At 27.6% G+C, this 21,196-nt stretch overlaps 3 protein-coding genes across 4 annotated transcripts; 2 read left to right on the top strand and 1 right to left on the bottom strand.

Moving 5' to 3' along the window:
* Window positions 1-782: 782 nt before the first annotated feature.
* On the bottom strand, window positions 783-4,083 carry LOC110651309 (tRNase Z TRZ2, chloroplastic). The gene is made up of 8 exons (XM_021806603.2): window positions 3,569-4,083; window positions 3,240-3,402; window positions 3,067-3,137; window positions 2,668-2,763; window positions 2,472-2,585; window positions 1,985-2,053; window positions 1,796-1,870; window positions 783-1,061 (listed from the first exon to the last, which is right to left on the bottom strand). Exons 1-8 carry the CDS (start codon window positions 3,968-3,970, stop codon window positions 972-974), a joined length of 1,080 nt encoding a protein of 359 aa, XP_021662295.2. The 5' UTR covers window positions 3,971-4,083; the 3' UTR covers window positions 783-971.
* A 9,114-nt stretch (window positions 4,084-13,197) lies between these two features.
* On the top strand, window positions 13,198-14,607 carry LOC110657890 (eukaryotic translation initiation factor 1A). 2 transcript variants are annotated; one of them, XM_021815321.2, is made up of 2 exons: window positions 13,198-13,358; window positions 13,985-14,607. In XM_021815321.2, the coding sequence occupies exon 2, from the start codon at window positions 13,996-13,998 to the stop codon at window positions 14,431-14,433; it is 438 nt and encodes a 145-aa protein (XP_021671013.1). In that variant the 5' UTR covers window positions 13,198-13,358; window positions 13,985-13,995; the 3' UTR covers window positions 14,434-14,607. The 2 variants fall into 2 exon arrangements, with proteins under 2 accessions (XP_021671013.1, XP_021671014.1); XM_021815322.2 differs by lacking the exon at window positions 13,198-13,358 and adding an exon at window positions 13,368-13,438.
* Window positions 14,608-17,697: 3,090 nt separating this feature from the next.
* LOC110657891 (eukaryotic translation initiation factor 1A) lies at window positions 17,698-19,499 on the top strand. Its single transcript, XM_021815323.2, has 2 exons — window positions 17,698-17,832; window positions 18,767-19,499. Exon 2 carries the CDS (start codon window positions 18,772-18,774, stop codon window positions 19,225-19,227), a length of 456 nt encoding a protein of 151 aa, XP_021671015.2. The 5' UTR covers window positions 17,698-17,832; window positions 18,767-18,771; the 3' UTR covers window positions 19,228-19,499.
* The last annotated feature ends 1,697 nt before the right edge of the window (window positions 19,500-21,196 follow it).

The following is a 21,196-nucleotide window of genomic DNA, read 5'->3' as shown; positions in this document are numbered from 1 at the left end:
GAAAAATTATATTTTCATGAACTAATAGTATCAAGTAAACAGATTATGAGTTACTAAAATGTTAATATGTGCAATTTTAATTGTCGTTGTCGTGGTTGTAGATATATAGCAAATACGATTAAATTTTTTTTTCGATAAATATCAAATTAACGGAGAAAAAAATATAATTTTTAATAAAACAAATGTCTCATTAGTCAAATAACCTAAAAACTGACAATTGAATATTATAGCGGATTTTCTATTACTTAAATTAAAGATTAAGTTTGTTACTTAAATTAGATATTAAAGAGTTTTGTGTTATAAATTAAAATTTAAATATCTTAATATTATATACTCTTAAATTGAGATACCCTCTATATAATTTACCCCCATAAATTTCTAAAGTTTTGCTTCAAATTAATCGTCCTTGGTGCTAGTGTCTGATTCTCTTTTCTGAACTAATCAGCTTTTAATAATTCCCAAGAAAAGATTTCTGTGTCTGAAGGCCGAGCATTGAAGTTTTTCTTTGGGCTGAATGGCTTTTCTGGTTCCTTTGAACGCCCTTAACCATCTCAAGTCAAGACTATCTGAAATATGATGTGAATCCCTTAGAAGAAAATCTCCCTCCCCACTCCTCAAATTGTCAAAAAAGGCACCAACGCCGAATCCCTCGAGACCTTTTGTCATTAGAACCAGACAACTAAATTTATTTCAAAACTAAATATGCAATTTGCTTTAGCGGATATCATCCCACAGCGTTTGAAGGTCTAAACTGTTCCACCATATATATGCTCTCTGTAAAATGTCACAACCTTTAAGTATGATATGCAGCTTTTATTTTACTACCAAATTAGACCAGTCCACATCCCATTGACACATGTTTAGCAGTGGCCCATAAAGTTCCTTAAAGGAACCAATACTTTACATATTGCAAAGACTGATTACATTTTTCTACAATTTCCTGACAGAAACAATGAACCATGATTTATTTTTTAAGAGTACATTGATTTGAAACCTTCTGTTAGAGGAACAACTTTTGCTGACACCTTGGATTGCAATTTCGATACAGCTTGACGGATGTCCTGCAATTAACACAACCAAGGTTCAGCTATTAATCTAATCGGATAACTCAGGGGATGGAGGGAGACTACTAGTGAGATTCAAATGGTACAATCTGCAATATTCTTGAACACGGGGAATTTTTAGACAAGCCAGGTAATTTGACTTGGCCAAAAAATACATGAATTAAGCATCAATACTTTCTCCTAAATTAAAGCCTCTCCTCTACATATGGCATCACTGGAATCAGAATTTTTCTCAAGTAGCATCTGAAGTCTGTACTCAAGTTATTTTATTTCCCTTGCACTCATTCCTTTTCTCCATGGGTTTGGACATTTTCATTTTATATCATTCAAGAATTGGACTGATGCACTCCAGACAAGCCTAAAAATCTCTACCAGCAAGTTAGAATCATGTCGTTAATTCCTTCCTCTCTCTCTCTCTCTCTCTCTCTCTCTCTCTCATGGGGGTTGGGAGAGAGAAGGGTTGGGTCAGTGTTTAAAGTAAGAAGAATCCAACCTTGATCCATAATAAACAAACCCACTATTTATTTTCTAACAATATTTTCCATATGACTGCAAATGCAAGGTGGGAATCCCCTGAAGCAGCACATGCAAATTGCAAAGTTCTTTTTTTGGGGGGGAGAAATGCAAAGTATCATATTGGATACTAATTTAAAACAATATAGGTAAATTAAGATTTTTTGCTCTTTGTATATTACAACAACTTGTACAACTTAATTCAATTTAACACTCACCTCTATACTGTAACGAGAAGAAAAATGAGTCAACATGACAGCTTTATTCCGAATCCATTCAGCATTTTTGATAATCTGCAGATTAAAAATCACCTCAGATTGCAATTTACATTGATGAATTTTTTAAGGTGAAGGCATCGAAGTAGTTAAAGGGCAATGTAAAATGAGAGCGAGAATCAGCACTTCTACCTCGTACAAATGAGTATGACCATGTTTTTGTGCATGTTCTATGCTGAAACCATCATCAAGGAAAGTTGCCTGTTAGAAAGCAATTCAGCATCAGATTTAATACTTCTACAGATTATTTGTAGCATATAAAAAGTATTTTCTGTTATTTTACAAAAAGGATAAACAAGAATAAAGAAAAACACCAGTAATCAGGCATAAAATCCACCACCAGATCACAATAACACGAGGGCATTTCTTCGTGAAATGTTCAAATATCCTCTTTTTCAAACATGTGCAAGACCATCTCAGAATTAAACCATCCATGCCTAGTTACACCCTTGGATGGAAACCACCTAAAATCTAAAAACTTGAAACAAGCAAATTTCCCTCTCACGCAAAAGAAGGAATTTTGGGATAATTGTAGGAAAATAAATTTCAAAGATGAAATCAGAAAGGCCATGTTCAGAAGTACACACATCACAGTTCACGAATCTTAACACCTCTATACCTCAGTTATGAGAATTTTTGCTCTCAATGCATCTGCATTACGTGGATCAAGCATGTACTCTGCTGTGGTATCTCCAGTAAAGGCCACCTCTGGGGACAATATTATATCTGTAATCTAAAAAAAAAGGAAAAGACAGGCTGAAAGAATATTTAGACCCGGAAAACTTAATCAAGACCCTGTTGGAGAAATTACAAACCTCAACACCTGACTTCTTCAATTTCTCAATCTGTTTCCCTTTGAGATGAATATACTGCTTCTTCAACTTTTTTCTAATAGAATAGATAACATAACCCTGGAGAAGATCAAGGAAATTTAACATTTTTAGTCTAAGCCCTGTCAAAATTTCAACCATTCTAGCATGAGTTTTGTCAACACTGTCATTGGAAATGAGACATGTCTAGCAGTCTGTGGCACCTTAACATGAGAAATATTGAGTCGCATGAAAAAGCCCAAAACCATTTGTTTCTGAAAGATGTGTCTACCAAAATTGGGATTTATATATGTAATGGTCCAACTACTTGTAAGCCACTTTTTTCCCCCATCTGTAAACTATGAACTTCTTGAAGAAACAAAAGCAAATCTCAATGAAGCACACCTGACTAGGTATAACATGCTGGGTTCGAAATGGTCGAACTACAATATCATTCCGCAATTCATATGTTTCACCTGAATTTGAGGTTAGGAAGTTATTTACAGATTAAACATTAAAACTAACAGATATAATACACAAACAACCAACTTAGCAAACCAAAGCAACAAGTGACATACCCACATCCAATGCAACCAAATCAAGATTCAATTCCACTTGCCCCATGGCCCTGTGGATATCAAAAAGCTTCTCAACATCCTGTTTGATGCAAGGGGGCACAAATATAGTCGGAGGTTTTAAGTTGTACAAACCACGACTAGCCACATACATTGGCAGCCCACCCTGAGTAGACGATAAAAAATAAGTTCATCATAAAATGTTATACAAAGAAACTCAAGAACACAACAAGATAATGGTTTTAACAAAAACTACCCTGGAAACCAAAAACCATTTATAAAAACATGAACATAGTCCAAAACTAGGGAGAGCAACAAGTGGAGAATCTCACAATGTGATCGAGGTGGGCATGAGTAATGAACACGAAGTTCTGGTGAATTGCCCTTGTGGGACATCTCCCAATATCAAAAGCACACTTGAACTCCGGTATAATTAAACAGGTCTCTTGGCCCCCAATAGAGATTCCCTCGATTGAGTAACCTTCCAAGTCGACTCCTTTACGGGTGACCGCGGCACGGGCCTTTTTGTACTCCTCTTCTTCCTCAATTACACGACTTATTGCCGATAAATAACCAGAGGATTGGAGGGGAGTTGAATTTATGGGTCTTTTGGGATGGGTTTGGAGAGGAAATTGATGGTAGGTTGGTGGTGCTGCTGGTTTAGGGGAAATGGGATGGTTGAATGGGAAAATTGAAGGGATTTTGGGGGGTGATATGGGGAAAGAAATTTGCATTTTGGGGGAGCGGTGGTTTTGAATTGAGACAAGATTGCATTAAGAGAGGTTTTAGAGAGGTTTTCCTTTTTCATTACACTTTGTGTATAGCAACGGCAGAGATATTTACGCTATGTTTTTTTCTTGAAGATAAGACATTTCATTTTTGGGCACTGAATATAGTTTTTCTTTGATTAAAGTCATTTTTTAGTATAACTTTATTTATTAAATATGATCATAATAGAAAAATGTTATAATTTTATCTTCTCATTTTTATTTTCATCAAAACATAGAAAATACACAAACAACTTAATTTCCTTTCCTAGAAAAAAAGATTTACAAAGAAAATAATTATTTTATTTTCTATAAAAAAATGTTATTTTCCTTACAATTCCCCTCACTTTTCCTTTCTTAATAAACATCTCAACAAGCTCTTTTTGTGGAACAGGCCAAAAAGTTTCAGTACTATTTATTTCCATTTTGTCTCTCTGGCTTCAAATTAATAAACTTGCAATGCTTTAGCTCAGGAAGCCATTGTATGTACTGCTGAAATCATTTGGATGGAAGATTTATCCTCATCTGTTATGTTAATTATTGCTCTTTCGGATCTACATTCAACTGATTCTAATTAATGCAATCTTTCTTTTGTTCCCAATAATAATAATAATAATAATAATAATAATAATATACCTCCCAAGTTCAACTCTCCCTTCCTCTGTTGGTAGTTTGAATGAGTCAATAAGTCCTATTCTACAGGAGCTATTTTCTGTTAGTTAATATATACTCTTACTGCTATATTTAGCATGTTTTAGCAGATATTTCGTTTTTTCTGTTTGTAGTAAAGGCTATATAAAGCCTAGCATTTACTTCAATAAATATCACGTTCAAATCCAATTGTTCTGGTTTCTGTTTTGTTTCTTGTTAAACCTCACATCCTTTGTATATAACACTATTGTTATTTATTATCTGGCTGGTAGTTAATTTTATAGAAAGTTTCATAAATTTCTCCTTTTTTTTCACTTGAAATTCTGTTTGTTTCACGAAATTTTTCATAAAAATTGTTTTTTTAAAAAATATTTTTTATAAAAATATTTTTTTATTATTTAGTTACAATATTAAACTAATGATATATATTTATATTATACGTATAAATTGTTTGTTGTAAAAATAATTTCACTGAAAAATAGTTTGAATATGGGTATATCAAATTCTGAGTGTATCAATTAGAATGCGCTTCTAACTTTTAAATCAGATGATTGTAAAAAAGTACGATTACACTAAACGTAATTTTGCTTTTATGGTAGAGTAAATTAAAATATAAGAAATTGTCTCGCTAAAAAGAATTGAAATAAAAAATATATTACTTGATTGAAAGTAAATATAATACTTGAAAATTGAAATCATAAAATACTTGAAAATTGAAATCATATTAAAAATTGAAATGGACAATACTTGAAATTTCAAAGCGACAGTTAGAGTATTGAAATGATTAGACCTTCGGAGTCTTTTGTTAATTGATTTAGTTGTTGATTGTTAGATTGGTTGTTGAGTTGTTGGCGGCTTTTAATATTATTATTCATATCATATTTATAGTTTTTCTTGCAGGTACTTGAAAGAATTTAGAAGTTATTTGCCTTCTATTTATTTATCAACTTACCTCAAGTATTTAATTAATTAAATCAATGAAATAAAATTTTTTAAATTAATTTTACATAATTAATAATAAAAATAATTATTTTGGTTAAACGCACTATGCACAATATTTACACTCGTTATTTGTGATTTAATTTATTTTCATATAATTTTTTGCTAATTTTTCATACACAATTATAAGATCAAAGAATATTATTATTTCAATAAAAATACTTATAAAATAAAATAAATAAAATATAAATAAGTAATAACTGAATTTAAATAATAAAAATAAAAATATTAGGATAATAATTATCTTTTGATAACAATTATGATATATTTTTTACTTCTATCTTTAGTTTTTTGTGTTGATATGACACGAATTATTTTTAGTGATTACTAAAAATTGAAATAAATAGATAATTCAAATTATTATTGGAAGAGAAATAAACAATTAAAATTATATTACGTTAACTGATTTAACTTAATTTTGACTATTAAAAAAAAATTTTAAAACTATGCTAAAATTGTTTTAAAAAAACTATAATTATAAAAATTTGAAAAAAAATATTTTTTTAATATTAAGCCTTTAAATTACATGTTACCATTTACTATTAATTACGAGTTAAGATTTTTATCTATATAAGTATTCTTTGTAATAAGACTAATATTTTAATATGTTAATATATATAAGTTAAATTAAAAATTAAAAAAATTGAAGTATTTAATATATATATATATATATATATATGTCACACCTTACCCCTCTGTAAGGCATAACATAATCTCGTAGAATACCTAATGAACTACCGAACTTCACCTACCGATAACTCATTAAGTACCCTACAAGGGATTTTAAAACAATTTTCTTATTTTTGATAAGTGGTGAGCATTTCTAATAAGTATTTTAAATATGTAATTAAGTTGAAAGCTAGTTGGAAATTTTAGCCCATTTTATTTTTCCGTAAATTTAATAAAAATTTTGACAGAGTTCCCTCTGCATTTTGAGAAAACAGTTCTTCAAATACCTGTAAAAAGCACTTCTAAAAATTTTCTCAACAACTGCTTCAATTTCATACGCAATCTCAATCAAGTTCTCAACACATTTATCAACTTTCAATTTCAAATCCACTATCCAATGATCATCAAAATACTAACAATCCATTTCATTTAAATTAAATAAAATAGTTCCATTCATATTTCGTTAGAAACAAAACAATTTAAATAGATCATTACAAAATTTACATTAAGAGAATTTCAAACTACAATATATATTACAACTTTATACAAATTTTATACAACTGCTCAAGACCCATTTTTTACATGTCCATACATTTATGTGCAATATATACATCAAAAGAAATATTTACAATTAGGGTATAAATTATACCTGAAGACTTTAGGCTGAATGATCCTCAATTTTTAGCAGCTCAGTCTGCTGCTCCTCTAGTCTCTGTATCTACGACAGCAATAAAAGCTATCGCTGAGTACTAGGACTCAGTGGTACACAACATACTAAAATAATCTTTATGCAAAAATAAAATCACATTTATTCAAAAATTTGACTAAACATGAGCATTAAACACAAAACATGAATTATGAGATTTTAATGTAAACCACGTTCATTTCGAAGTATCAAAACACATTTCATAAAACCCACAGTTAGATCATGCCATTCGAAACAAATAGAATCTCAATAGCCAGAGGCTAAAGAGAAATCACATCACAAGGCTAGCTAGCTCAAATATATGGATATCCATTCACATCCTCTTCTACTGGCACACCTCAACACTTCTCCAGAGAAGGAATCAAAATTCGAAACTAATTACCCCCACTAGTCGTGCTAGTGAGGTGTTCAAATATATAGTCATGACACTGTGGTTTCAAAACTTATCTTAACGATTTGCTAAACATTGCTATTTCAAATATACACAATAACTTTCACAGTTTAAATCAAAACATTATAAATAATGTCACAAATAAACTTTCAACAATTCCAAATCACAAGTAAAATACATATTTCGTTCACTTTATCAATGAATTTTAAAGCATGAAGATGTTGTGCACAAACCTCAAGCGAGTCGTCCCTTAGCCTCGACTCGGTTCCTCGGGTTCCTTCCCGATATTCTTTTCAACTGAAACACACAATTTTACAATGTTTCAGTACTAAAACTTAAGACAAATCCAAAATAAATTTAGCTTCATATTTACCTAGTTCTAACGTGTTAAATTCGACGTTCTCGAAATTTTTGTGTTTCGGGTTACTATTCACTACACTATTCAAGTCAAATAGTTGACTTTCTAAGGCTTAATAGGTATGGGAACTCCAACTTCACCCACATACCACATTTTGATCATTAAATTTGTTGGTTTTGGTCATTTTCTCAAAGCTTAGGTCTTTTAGGCAAAATTGTCAATTTTCGGTTTTGGAGTCCTAAGTTGCACTGTTTCATTGGTCCTTTTACTGTTGGAATTTGGAAAACCTTCCTTCATAGAAAATGTTCCTTATTGTCTTAAGTGTATTCTCATTTTTGAATCACCCCAATTGGAGTTTTGTAGCTCAAGTTATAGCCAAAATACAATTACTGTTCACGTGCACTGTTCATACTGCAATTTAGGTTCTGGCAGATTTTTGATCTAATTTCGTTCAGTAATTTGATCAAGTTAAGTCCATAATTTGGTCTAATTTCCTTCATACGAAATGTTCTACTATGTCTTAGGTTTCCATCGGTTCAAGAATCGCCTAAATCGGAGTTTTCTAGAGAGAGTTATAGCCATTGGAACTTTACTGTTCAAATGGAAATCTGCAGTTTTGCAGGTTCAGTAACTCAAATTTGCTCAATCATTTGATTAGGTTAATGGCATAATTTGGGTTGGTGTTCTTCATAAAAGTTTTAGATCTATATCTTATCTAATTACTGGTAAAATTTCATGTCATTTTGACCTTCCTAGCTCGAGTTATGACCAAATGAACAAATACTGTTCATTTGGTCAGTTTGTGCAGTGGCAGCCTGCACTTAACCAACTTTGGTCAATTGGTTCACTAGGTTTTGGTCAGTTTTTGGCTATGGTTCCTTAATCAAAATTGTGCTATTTTATGTCTATTTTCATCCCCAATTGGTGGCATATCAATTGGACTTGTAAAATTTCCGTTTTGGTCCTTCAAAGTTGGCTTGGTCATGCTGCCAGCAGCAACGAATTTAACTTTCATTCTCACAATTTCCACACATCTCTTTTAGTCATTATTGACCATTTTTCATCTCACAATAGACCAAAGTCATCATTTATGTATTTCTCCAAAAATTTGCCTCAAAACCCTAGGTCTCCAAACCCTAATTACATTAAAATGTTGCATTTATTCCCATTTATGCATTTCCAACTTACTACCATTCTCATGCAAGCTTACTAACACATTTAATTCATTCAAAATACATCAAACTCTCCCACATCCATGGCTGGCTGAAATTCCAGTTTGTTCTTCCCCATATAAATTTTTTAAATTTTAAGTTTATTTACAAGTAAATCAAGCTATAAACACAACTACTAAAGTTCAAATTTACAAATGGATGTGCTTACCTCACTTGAATTTGAATTCTCTATTTTCTCTCCTCTTTTCTTCTTTCTTTGATGATCAATCTCCTTTTTAAGTAACTAAAACAAGTTTTTATAGGTGAATTTGGGGTAAGGTAAGATCAAATGGGTGTTTAAAAGTTTGAAGTAAGCTTTAATGGTGAAGTTCCCATTGAGGGCTCATGGAGAAGGTGGGGCGGCAACTTGGGAAGAGGAAGGGCTTTCTAAAATTTTTTTTTCTTTTCTTTTCTTTAATCTTTATCCCTTTTTGAAGATCAAAAATCCTAATTACTAAATAATTTAATTAATTTCTTTATAACATCATGCATGATGTCATCACCTTTGACTTTTCCATCTTCTTTTTCTTTTATTTATTTATTTATTTATTTTTCTATTAGTTCTTTAATTTAATTCTCGATTCTGAAATTTTCTTTTCTCTGATTTTATTTGACAGTTAGGTCAGGAGTCAGCTCTCGGGGTCAATTAACCAAATTGCCCCTCGCCGGTTCAACCCGGTTTGCAATTAATTCAATATTTCTTCCGGCTCCCTGACCTAATTATTTGACTGGCTTAACAGTTCTTTTTCGTGATTTTCTCTTTTCCACTGTGTTCATAAGGGTCCTAAGGACGGCAACGTCACTTTTTACAGTTCGAAATTTGAGTTTAAAATGACTTCGCAGTCATTCCCGAGAAGGTCACCCATCGCTGTGACTCTCGGCTCGTTTAACTTCTTCTGTTCTGTTTTTCTTATTTATACTTAACTAATTGAACATTATTAATTATTTGTGTTTATGGTTCTAATCCCCTTAATTGTCCGGACCGACACCGATCACCGGAACAGTGAAATCTACCAGGCTATGCAAACGGGGTGTTACAATATATATATATATATATATATATATATATATATATATATATATATATATATATATATATATATATATATATATGAGATGTATTGATGAAAACTTAAATTATATAATTTTAAAATACATTGTTATATTTATATATCATATATTAATTTTATTCTTTAATATAACTTTAAATATTCATATATTTATATAATTAAATAAGATTAAAAGACAAAAAAAAATCAAAACTTTTTTGTCAATTATTAATTTTAGTAAAAATATTTTATTTATTTCAATTGAATCATAAACTTTTCCAAATATTTTCAATTTTAATAATAAATTTAATTAAAAACAATTAACTCATCAATTAGTAAAAATAATTTAAAATTTTTTATTTATTATCAATTTTTGCTACTACTTATATTTTTATTAATATATTCAATAATTTTAATATTTTTATTAATTTTAACAAATTTTATATTGATAAAAAATAATAAAAGAATAACATATCTAACATTATTATCTGAATTTTTAATTTTTTTCCTCTTTATTTCTACTTATACTTTTAATTCACATCTTTCCTATCATTTTATTTCAAATTTAAGAAAAAAAATATTTAAATATAAAATATGAACAAATAATAAAACTAAAATAAATATAACTATAATTTTTAAAATGATAAATAAATAAATTAAAATAATATTTTATATTAATTTGAGAATAACAGTTGAAATTGATATAAAAATAAAAAATTAATTAATATTAATAATGTATGAAAATATTTAAATTGTTTTTGTTAATTAAGTAATTCAATAAAAATGAATAAATATTTAAATTGATATTATGATTTTTTATTATATTTTAATTTAAAATTAAAATTTATTTTTATTTTAAACAATTAATTATCCAAATAAAAATTAAATAAATTTTATGAATAGTTTTTTTTTTTTAATTTTTAATATATTTATAATATTTTATTGAAGTAAAGAATAAAATGAATTCAAAAATAGGGCTAACTAATTAAAAAAAATTCTAAGTACTTTTTAATTTTATTTAAATTTTAGTTGATTTTATTAAAATTATAAAATTAGTGTTAATTTTATTTTATTTACCTAAATTAATTTAATTTTATTCTATTTACCTAAATTAGTCAAAATTAATAGGCAATTATAATAATTTTAGTAAAATTTCAATATAAATTATTTTTTAATTTATTATGTTAAACAATAATTTTACAATATAAAATTAATTATTTTTATTTTTATTGAAAACAAAATAAATAAAATTTGTTTATATATAAAAATAAATTTTAAGTTTGATTAAAGTTATATTTTTATCAATATAAATAATTAAAAAAAATCTATAAATTTATGATCAATAATTTAGTTTATTTACTTGAATTCGATCAAAAATTTAAATTTTTAATTTTAATATATAATTAATGCTAAATTTTTATTTAATTAAATATATATATTTATTTGCTTATTAATTTTATTAAAATAAATTAAATAATTTTTAATGAATTAATAACACTTATAAGATTATAATTATAAAATTATAATTATAAAATTACTATATTATTAATTATAATATATTTTTAGTACAAGTATAATTATAATTAAAATATTATTAAAATTTTAATTCATATTAATTACTATAATATTAAAAAATAAAATTATTATATATTTAATGACAAATAATTTATCACTAAAAGTTATTATAGATAATATATAGTGTGATAGAATTCGCACTTAAAAGAATTTAGTAACACATTTTTTGTCGCTAAAAGATTAGCGACAATGCTTGGAAGACATTGATTGTCAAAATATTAGCGACCATATTTTTGTCCTTAAAAAGTATTAGCTATAAATTTATATAAATTAACACGTTATTGTTTTTAATAAGCATTATTGGTAACAAATTTTCTATCTATTATTATAAATACATTTTTTTATGTTTTTATAAATAACAGATAGATAAATAATATTTTTTTATTTTTATTTTTTATTTATTAATTTTTTTATTTTAATTAATTATTTTTTATAAATTTTTTTATTTATCTTAAATTTAGTATAAGTGAGATTAAGAATTTTAAATTTATATAAATTTTAAAATTAATTTTAATAATAAAAATATAATTACAATTAATAAATAGATTAATAATATTTTTTTATTTATTAATTTCTTATTTTAGTTAATTACTTTTTCATAAAACTTTACATTTAATAGAAGTTAAATATAAGTAAGATTAAAAATTTTAAATTTATACAAACTATAAAATTAAAAATTTTAAATTTATATAAATTTTAAAATTAATTTTAATAATAAAAATATAATTACAATTAATAAATAGATTAATAATATTTTTTTATTTATTAATTTCTTATTTTAGTTAATTACTTTTTCATAAAACTTTACATTTAATAGAAGTTAAATATAAGTAAGATTAAAAATTTTAAATTTATATGAACTACAAAATTAAAAATTTTAAATTTATATAAATTTTAAATTAATTTCAATATAAAAATATAATTATAATTAATTTAAAAAATAAAAGTAATTTTGGTAAAGCTAATGTTCTCCTCCCCTTTATATATTTATATATAATACGGATTATCAAAATGCAAAAAATAATTATCCTTGAAAATTTTGAGTAATTTAGAAAGTTATTTTTCTTAAAAATAATTTTTTTTATTAAAAAATTTTTTTATTGACTTATTTTATTGAAGGTCTCAAACACTAAAAAATATAACAAATATTTCTAAAAAAAAATTCATAAAAAAGGGGAGTTTAAATATCTATATTTTAAAACAAATATATAGTATTATAATTGTTTGATTATATAACACCACAATATGACTTAAAAGAACGAATTTTTTCTAAATTTATTATTAAAAAAATATCAAAATTTGAAGTTGCACAAATATAAAATGCCTATTCACGAATATAGTTGAATGTTTATAATAAATTTTAAGATTTTTTTTTAATATTTTTTGGCATCTTATATCTATATTAGTTGAGAAATTCATTTGAAACTTATAATTTATTTTTTTTTATATTTATTAATTTACCTATAATTCACTTGTAAATGTTATTCAAAAAAATTTATTTAATCAATTATATAAATTTAAAAATTAAAAATCCTATAAAAATGAATTTTTATCGAACTCGTTATCCGAGGCCGGGACCCAAATATGGATCCATGGCCCAATATGCAGGTGAGGCGGCAAAGCTTGACCCGTATAGCGATTGCCTTGCTACAAAAAAGCTAGGGCTGGAACTTTCAGAAGCACGACAAGTGATTGATTGATTTCTATTTGCGTCTTTTGGGACTACCAGCGCTACCTCTCACAAAGGTACCTTTTTTGTTTTTTTTTTTTTTCTATTTTTAATCCTTTTTCCTGCTTAATTTTCTTCAAAGCAGTTTCAAGTTTAGGTTATTTTTACAAATTTTGTTTGTCTATGTTATTCCGTTATCGATCGGTTTGTTATTGATTTCAATAAGATATGGGATTTTTGTTTTTGATTGGTTTGGGTTTGGGGTTTGTTTCGGATTCGTCTTTTCTTTTTTGATCTGGGAATTGTTCAAAATTTTGATTGTTGATTTTTGATTTTTCGTTTGCTTTTTTTTATTTTTTTAAAAAATTATATGATTCGAAAATTGGGAAATTTTGGAGTTACTAGTTTTCTTTTTTTTTTTTTTTTAATTTTCTTGTATTTTGCTTGAAATTTGTTGTTTACTAAAATCTAATTATTTTTTTTTTGAATTAACTCAAAGGTTTCGTTTTCCACATTAGGAACTGAATTTATTGAACAAATTGTTTATCTTTCTTCAATTTGTTGTATTCTTCCTGGGTTTTATCTTTTATGCGGATATGTATGTCCAATAATTTCTTAGTTTGAATGAAATTAGTTTTCAGTTCACAGCTCTGTATGTATTGTAAATCTCAAAATAGCTGATCTGGTGTTTGTGTGGTGACAGAATCAGAAATCATGCCGAAGAATAAGGGAAAGGGAGGTAAGAATAGGAAGAGAGGAAAGAACGAAGCAGATGATGAGAAACGTGAGCTCATCTTTAAGGAAGATGGACAGGAGTATGCCCAAGTGCTTCGCATGCTTGGTAATGGCCGTTGTGAAGCAATGTGTATTGATGGGTCCAAGCGTCTATGTCATATTCGTGGGAAGATGCACAAGAAGGTTTGGATTGCAGCTGGTGATATCATACTTGTTGGGCTGCGTGACTATCAGGACGACAAGGCTGATGTTATCTTGAAGTATATGCCAGATGAAGCTAGGCTTCTAAAGGCCTATGGTGAACTTCCTGAGAGCACACGTCTCAATGAGGGTATTGCTGGAGGTCTTGATGAGGAGGATGATGGTGCTGGCGATGATTATATTGAGTTTGAGGATGAAGATATTGATAAGATCTAGAGTTTGGAAACTGACTCTCTTTCTGTTTTATGTTTAGTTTATGAAGAGAGATGGTTCATGAGAGTGTCTAATGTGATATTAAAATACCTAAACGAGGGTTTGTGCTTTATAAATTGGAATTTGAGATGTTAATTTGATCATATTTCATGTAATACCTATTGTTATCACTTCTAATCGTGTCCTCATTTGTCCTTGTTTTCATGAATTTTGCTGCTCTTATGTGGTTGCTTGGCCATTATTCTTGTGTTGGTTTTTAATGGTTTTTCCCTCCCTTTTCAAATTTGTTGTTATGCAGTTGTCTCTCTCTGTTATCTACTTTGGTTGGGAGGTCAAAAAGTTTTTTTTTTTTTTTTTTTAAATTATCATTTTAAATATTGGTAAAAAAACAATTTAGAAAAAGATGATTATTAAAATATTTAAAATATGTTTTTAAATTAATCATATTTAAGTTTTTTTTTTCAATATTAGGAGCGAAGGCTGTTTTCTGTATGATTTGACTCTCTCTGTGTATTCATGTTGGAAATAGGTATTCTAAGGTTTTGTTAGTCATCAGCTTTTGCTGCTGATTTGCTTTCAATGGATAAGGAGAGCAGGAGCAGGGGTGCTTGCTTTGGAAGTTAATAGATGTTCATAAGTTACTAAACATAGGATTCATATTCGAAGACTTCTTATGGTGCAAGTGTCGTGTCAAATTTTATTTTTGCATGCTCAGGTCAAGTAAATTGCATTTGCATTTGCATTCCACTTTGTGATTCAAGAAGGTTTATGAATATAACTTTTAAGAAGATACATTTACAGGGCCAAGTTTGAAGTCCACACATTATTCGCGTAATGGACAGCAAGTGGTAGGAGAAGAATTACATGAGCTAAAACCTAAAGCACTTGCTAAGAAGATAGCATCTCTGGCTCTGCAATTTATTTCTTTTTTGTTGCTTTGCTCTTTATTTTGCTCACTCTCCTTGTGGCGCTCTTTCTTGATAATCTGTACTAAGAACATGAAAATAGAATCGAAACAATCTGATTCATCATATTATGATGAGCTGCCAAATTCAGATATTGCATCGAGTAATTCTGACCTCGTTCAGGCATCAGTTGCTTGGTGCTGTTTTCCGCCTTGATATGGATCTCGAAGACTTGAGCCGATTCCCAGGGTTGTTAAGTCATCATTGTGATTTTGCTACAGTCATTGATAAGCTATCAAATTGTAGAGAAACCTCATTATACCTGTGGCTTGAATGGCTTATTTGTACGACTTCCAACTGAGCATTCTGAGAGTCGGGTTGCTATCCACCTTTCTAGCCAGCTACAACCAATATTGGGTTCTGTATCATCAGTTCTGGTCTGTTTTCTCTTTGAATAGATTCTTAGGTGGTGTTAATTAAGCACTTTAACACAAATTCCTATTCTAATTCCATTCCAGGAAGGATTTAATCATGCCTGTTGTGCAAAAGCATAAGCCAGTGCTCTCTCGCGTCTGTTTGTTACTTCCAACTGGTTCTGAATCCGCTTTTTGGTTATATTGCCGCTTATTGTGCTATTATCTCAGTCTTCCTGTAATAACTCAAACATCGTAAATCACATATCTATTTATGTAGGGATTAGTTAATGGAGGAAGACACAACGGTTTGCAGCTTTACCTTTATCTTCAAAACAGGAGTTCTGGCTTTCTTTGGCATCCGGTGATGAACAGCCGCATTTTCCAGTTGAACTTAGAGAACTTCCACAGAATTTCCAGTCTGACCTTGGATTGATGTGCCTACAGAATCTCTACTTGACTTTCCGCTTCCATAAAAAGCTTCATCTTGCCATCGTTTGATTTGATTTCTTCACTCACACGTCTAGTCTGGAATTCAAGCACACAGATGCCTATTAGGATCAGAAAGTCATTTTCCTGCAAGATATCTAATTGCAAGGGAGGGAACAATATCTATTTCTAAGGCTTGAGCTTCTTGAGAGCAAACATGTCATTTAACTTCTCTGATCAATAGTTTCTTTTTAACAATCTGCAATGGCTTGGAAGTTCTTGAATACATTGATGAAGCTAAAGACTTCGATTCAGTCACAAACCAATGGAACGAGTGAAAAAAAAAATGATCTTGATATAATAATTTGCATTTTGTCGGAGCCTTAGTATTGAATGCTGAGGATTTTCATTTTTTCAGGTAATATGAGAATCATATCCTCTTATTCTTGCTTAAATTCAGTCCAACATAAATTCAAGATATAAATATATGGAATCTATATATTCAATAGATGGATTCAACTATACATATTATTTTTTGAGTTTATGATAGATCAGGTATAGGTAAGAAAAATTCTTCAAATTGAGAAATTCTTGCCTATACTCATACTTCACTATACATCATATATTTTGAGTCTATAATTGATCAAGTCTAAGGTCTAAGTAAGAAAAATCATATTGTTGCTGTAATAATATGAAATTTTGGCACAAGATATATGCAAATGGAAGAAGTTGTTGAGATTTTCAAGTTCTCTCATCAGTCTCTTTAAGAACAATTTGCTAAGGGCTTGAGAAAATTTTGGTTGGAAAAGTTCATAAAGATATCATTAAAATTCAAAGGACAAATATTTATGATATATTTTAATGCCATGAAATTTTATTTTATTTTATTTTTATTTAATATTGTTTTTATCAATATTTTTTTAAAAATAATATTCTTATGGTATAAAATAATTCATTATATTATTACTTATGTTTGTGAGAAAAATAACCTTTTTCTTTCTGTGTGTTTTATACTTCCCTCCATAATAAAATCTTATCTTTTAAAAAAAAAAGTTAACATAATAATAATAGTAATAGAGTGACAATGGAAAAAAATAGGAATAATTAAAAAAATAATTAAAAGTTATTAAGTTGGAACCAAGTTTAGTTAATACCTTAATTGAGCCTTATAATAAATAAATAAAAATTATTTTTGAGATAGATGAATTAATTAAAATATAAATAAATGAATTAATTAAAATATAAATAAATAATTGACACTTCTAAATTTATGAATTTTTCTTATCTAAACTCAATTAACAGGAGATTAAAGATACAAGATACATAGTGAGATTATATGATTATATCTCAGGTTCAGGTAAATCAAATTTGGACAAAAATTTTCTTATAAAGAGTTAAATTAATTTAAAAAATAAATAACTCAAACATATTATAACAAAAAAAAATTATGTTTTTGTGATTAAAGATATAATTATTATTATCTAAAGACTTGACTTGTAGACTTGTGGACTTGTAGTCAACGTGATAAAAAGTTTCATAAATATCTCAATTTTTTTTTTCTCACTCAATTATCTATCAGCTTCTTTTGATCTGCCTCTTTTTAGGAAGCAAGGAGGAGATTCTTTGCAGAGTCCTTTGGTCTACCTCTCACAAAGGTTCTTCTTCTATTTTTAATGCTTGTCTCTGCTTGATTTTCTTCAAAGTAATTTTAATCAAACTAATATTTAATTTCATGTTTTGATTTGGGTTTTGCTTCAGATTCTTTGTTCTTTTTTTTTTTTTAAATCTGGGAATTGTTCTAAATTTTGAGTGTTTATGAGTGATTTGATCAGAAAATTCCTTTCTGATCCTCTTTAAAACTTGCCTGGAGTCCTTCTTGATTTGTTGCAATTGTCATGATTAGTATCACCTTTAATTTTGTTGTACTTTACTTTAAATCTAATTAATTTGGTTTTTGTCTTAATCAACTAAAAAAAAAAAGAAAACTTAATTTACTGAACAAAGTGTTTATCTTTTCTCCAATTTATTATATTCTTTCTAGGTTTTATTCATGTGGAAATGTATATGCAATAATTGCAATTCACAGCTTTGTGTATATTGAAAAGGGCAATTTACAATTAAGTCTTTGAGATATAATAAAATTTACATACTAGTCTTTAGTATGTTTTTGTGTAATATTTTGATTCTCAAAGTATAATTCTGTTAATAAATTAGTCACTACTGTCTAAATTGTCTGTTCCTTAATTGTTTTTCAATTTAAAACAATTCAATCCTTAAAGTTTTATGTTATTAACAAAATAGTCCCTTAAATTTTACTTTATTAGCAAATATTCCATACATTTAAATGCTATATTTAAGTAAAATAATTATATATAATGTTTAAATATAAAATAAATAATTACTTAAATATAAAATTTAGTTGAGTGGACTATTTTGCTAATAAAACAAAAATTTAGAGACTAAATTATTTTAAATTGAAAAGCAGTTACTAATTTGTGCATATTGCTATACTTTAAGGATTTATTTGTAAATTACCATATTGAAATTCTAAAAATAACTGATCTGGTGTTGATGTGGTGACAAAATCAGAGATAATGCCAAAGAATAAGGGAAAAGGAGGTAAGAATAGGAAGAGAGGAAAAAACGAAGCAGATGAAGGGAAACGTGAGCTCATATTTAAAGAAGATGGGCAAGAGTATGCACAAGTGCTTCGCATGCTTGGCAATGGCCGTTGTGAGGCCATGTGTGCTGATGGCACCAAGCGTCTTTGTCACATTCGTGGGAAGATGCATAAGAAGGTTTGGATTGCAGCTGGTGATATAATTCTTATTGGGTTGCGTGACTATCAGGATGATAAGGCTGATGTTATCTTAAAGTATTGGAGATATGAAGCTAGGCTTTTAAAGTCCTATGGTGAACTTCCTGAGAGTACACATCTCAGTGAGAGTATTGCAGGAGTTCTTGATGAGGATGATGATGGTGTTAGCGATGATTATATTGATTTTGGGTTTAATTGCACTGATCCATCTGGATCGTTCATTGAAGAATAAGAGGAGAACAAAGCGCCAATGGTAAATGAAGTTGTTAGAGCTGTAAGAGTTTCCTTAGAGACTCAAAAGTCAAAGATATTTTGTGTGTTAATTTTAGTTAGTATAATGTTTAGTGTAAAGGAGTGATAATGCATAATTTATGGAGTAAATTCTGAAAAGTAATTCTGCAGTAAGTATGGCTCATATACTGCTTTTGTAATGTGTCTCTTATACAAGGAGCTTTATGTTAATGAAAGTGTGTGAGTGCATATGTTCTATTCCAGAAAAACTTATGGTTAGTTCTCTCATTTTTATGCTATGAAATTCAACAGAAGTGCATGTTCATAAAGAAAGAGCTTGAACCCTAGGTTGAAGAACCGAAGAAAGGGAGAGAATTCTCTCTCTAAAAAAGAGAAAGAATGGAGAGAGATTTGTGAAACTGCTTTTCTTGCTATGCTTTATCTTTCTAGAGTTGATACTGATAACCTAAGAACTAGAATCATAGGCAGAGGAATTTGCTTATCCTGTTCAAGAAAAAGATGTAAACATCTTTAAAAATGCACACATCTCTTATGTGAATATAAGTATCTCCTTGTTTCAAATCTAGAATTTTGCAAAAATTTAATTTAATTAATTTTTTTTTATCAATTTAAAAAAATTTAAATTTTTTTTAACTTAACAAAATATTATTTTTAAAGAAATAAAAATCAAGTATGACCGTGTAAGAATTTTTTTTTCTTTGTAAATAATTTATTTTAAACAAAACTGTGAACATAATTGAATAAAAGAAAAGAAACATTTCTTTTTTTAATAATGAAATTATAACTTATTTACAATCAACATCCACTTTAAAATAAAAAATTAAAATTTTTTTTTTCTCTCATGATACTTATGAAAGCATCTCAAATAAATAATTAAAACCATAATATTTATTTATTTTATTTTAGATTTCAAAGAAAAAGACATACCAACTAAATTTAGAGCTATTCACAGGAGTAAAGAATTAGAAAAATTTTGTGTTAAAGAAATGAATAATTTACTTGAAAAAGAATTAATTAAAATTTAAATAAATAATTAGGATATCCTTGTGAATTAGAAAAATGAATTACTTTAAATGCAAATAAATAGCTTAGACATCAACTTATCACAACTATTAAAAAAAAAAATCATTTGTGGCAGAAGATAACACTGCTACAATTATTATTATTATTATTATTATTATTATTATTATTATCCATAAGAAAATTAAAAGAGTGGATATTCAAGTTTAACACTTATTAAATAAATAATATGATTTTAGGCATTAGACTAGGTCAGGCTAAGCGATAATAGTAAATGTAATAGAAAATTTCACACATTAGTCAATTTTTTTACTCAAATATTTATATTTTAAAATAAATATATCATACTATAAATTATAATTGATTATTATATCCACAATATAACATAAGAGAACAAATTTTTACTAAATTTAATAGTAAACTATCGAACTTTATAATCTAGAATTGATTATTTATCAAATTCTTAAGTTTCAAAAATATAAAAATGCCTATACTTTAATTTTTAATAAATTTTATAAAACCATCTTATGCAATTTTTTTTAAAAATATTTTTGACATTTTATTGGTTGCAATCATAATATAAGTTAAAATCTTTAGCAAAAATTATAATTAAATTATCTAAAATTAAAAATTTTATATAAAATGAGTAATACATGTAAAAGTTTCAATTTATTTTACCGGCCTAATAAATTTTATAACCTCATTTTATACAATGTTTTTAATATTTTTGACATTTTATATCAATATTAATTGAGAAATTCATTTAAACTTATTATTATTTATTATCATATTTATTAATTGACATAGAATTCATATGTAAATGTTATTAGCAAAATTTTGACTCATATTTAATGAATTATATAAAATTAAAAATATAAATTCTATAAAATGAATTTTTATCCAACCCATTATCCTAGGCCAGGGCCCAA

This window comes from Hevea brasiliensis, chromosome 10 (assembly GCF_030052815.1).
Source record: "Hevea brasiliensis isolate MT/VB/25A 57/8 chromosome 10, ASM3005281v1, whole genome shotgun sequence".
Lineage (NCBI taxonomy): Eukaryota > Viridiplantae > Streptophyta > Magnoliopsida > Malpighiales > Euphorbiaceae > Hevea > Hevea brasiliensis.
This window is presented reverse-complemented; position numbering and strand designations above follow the sequence as displayed.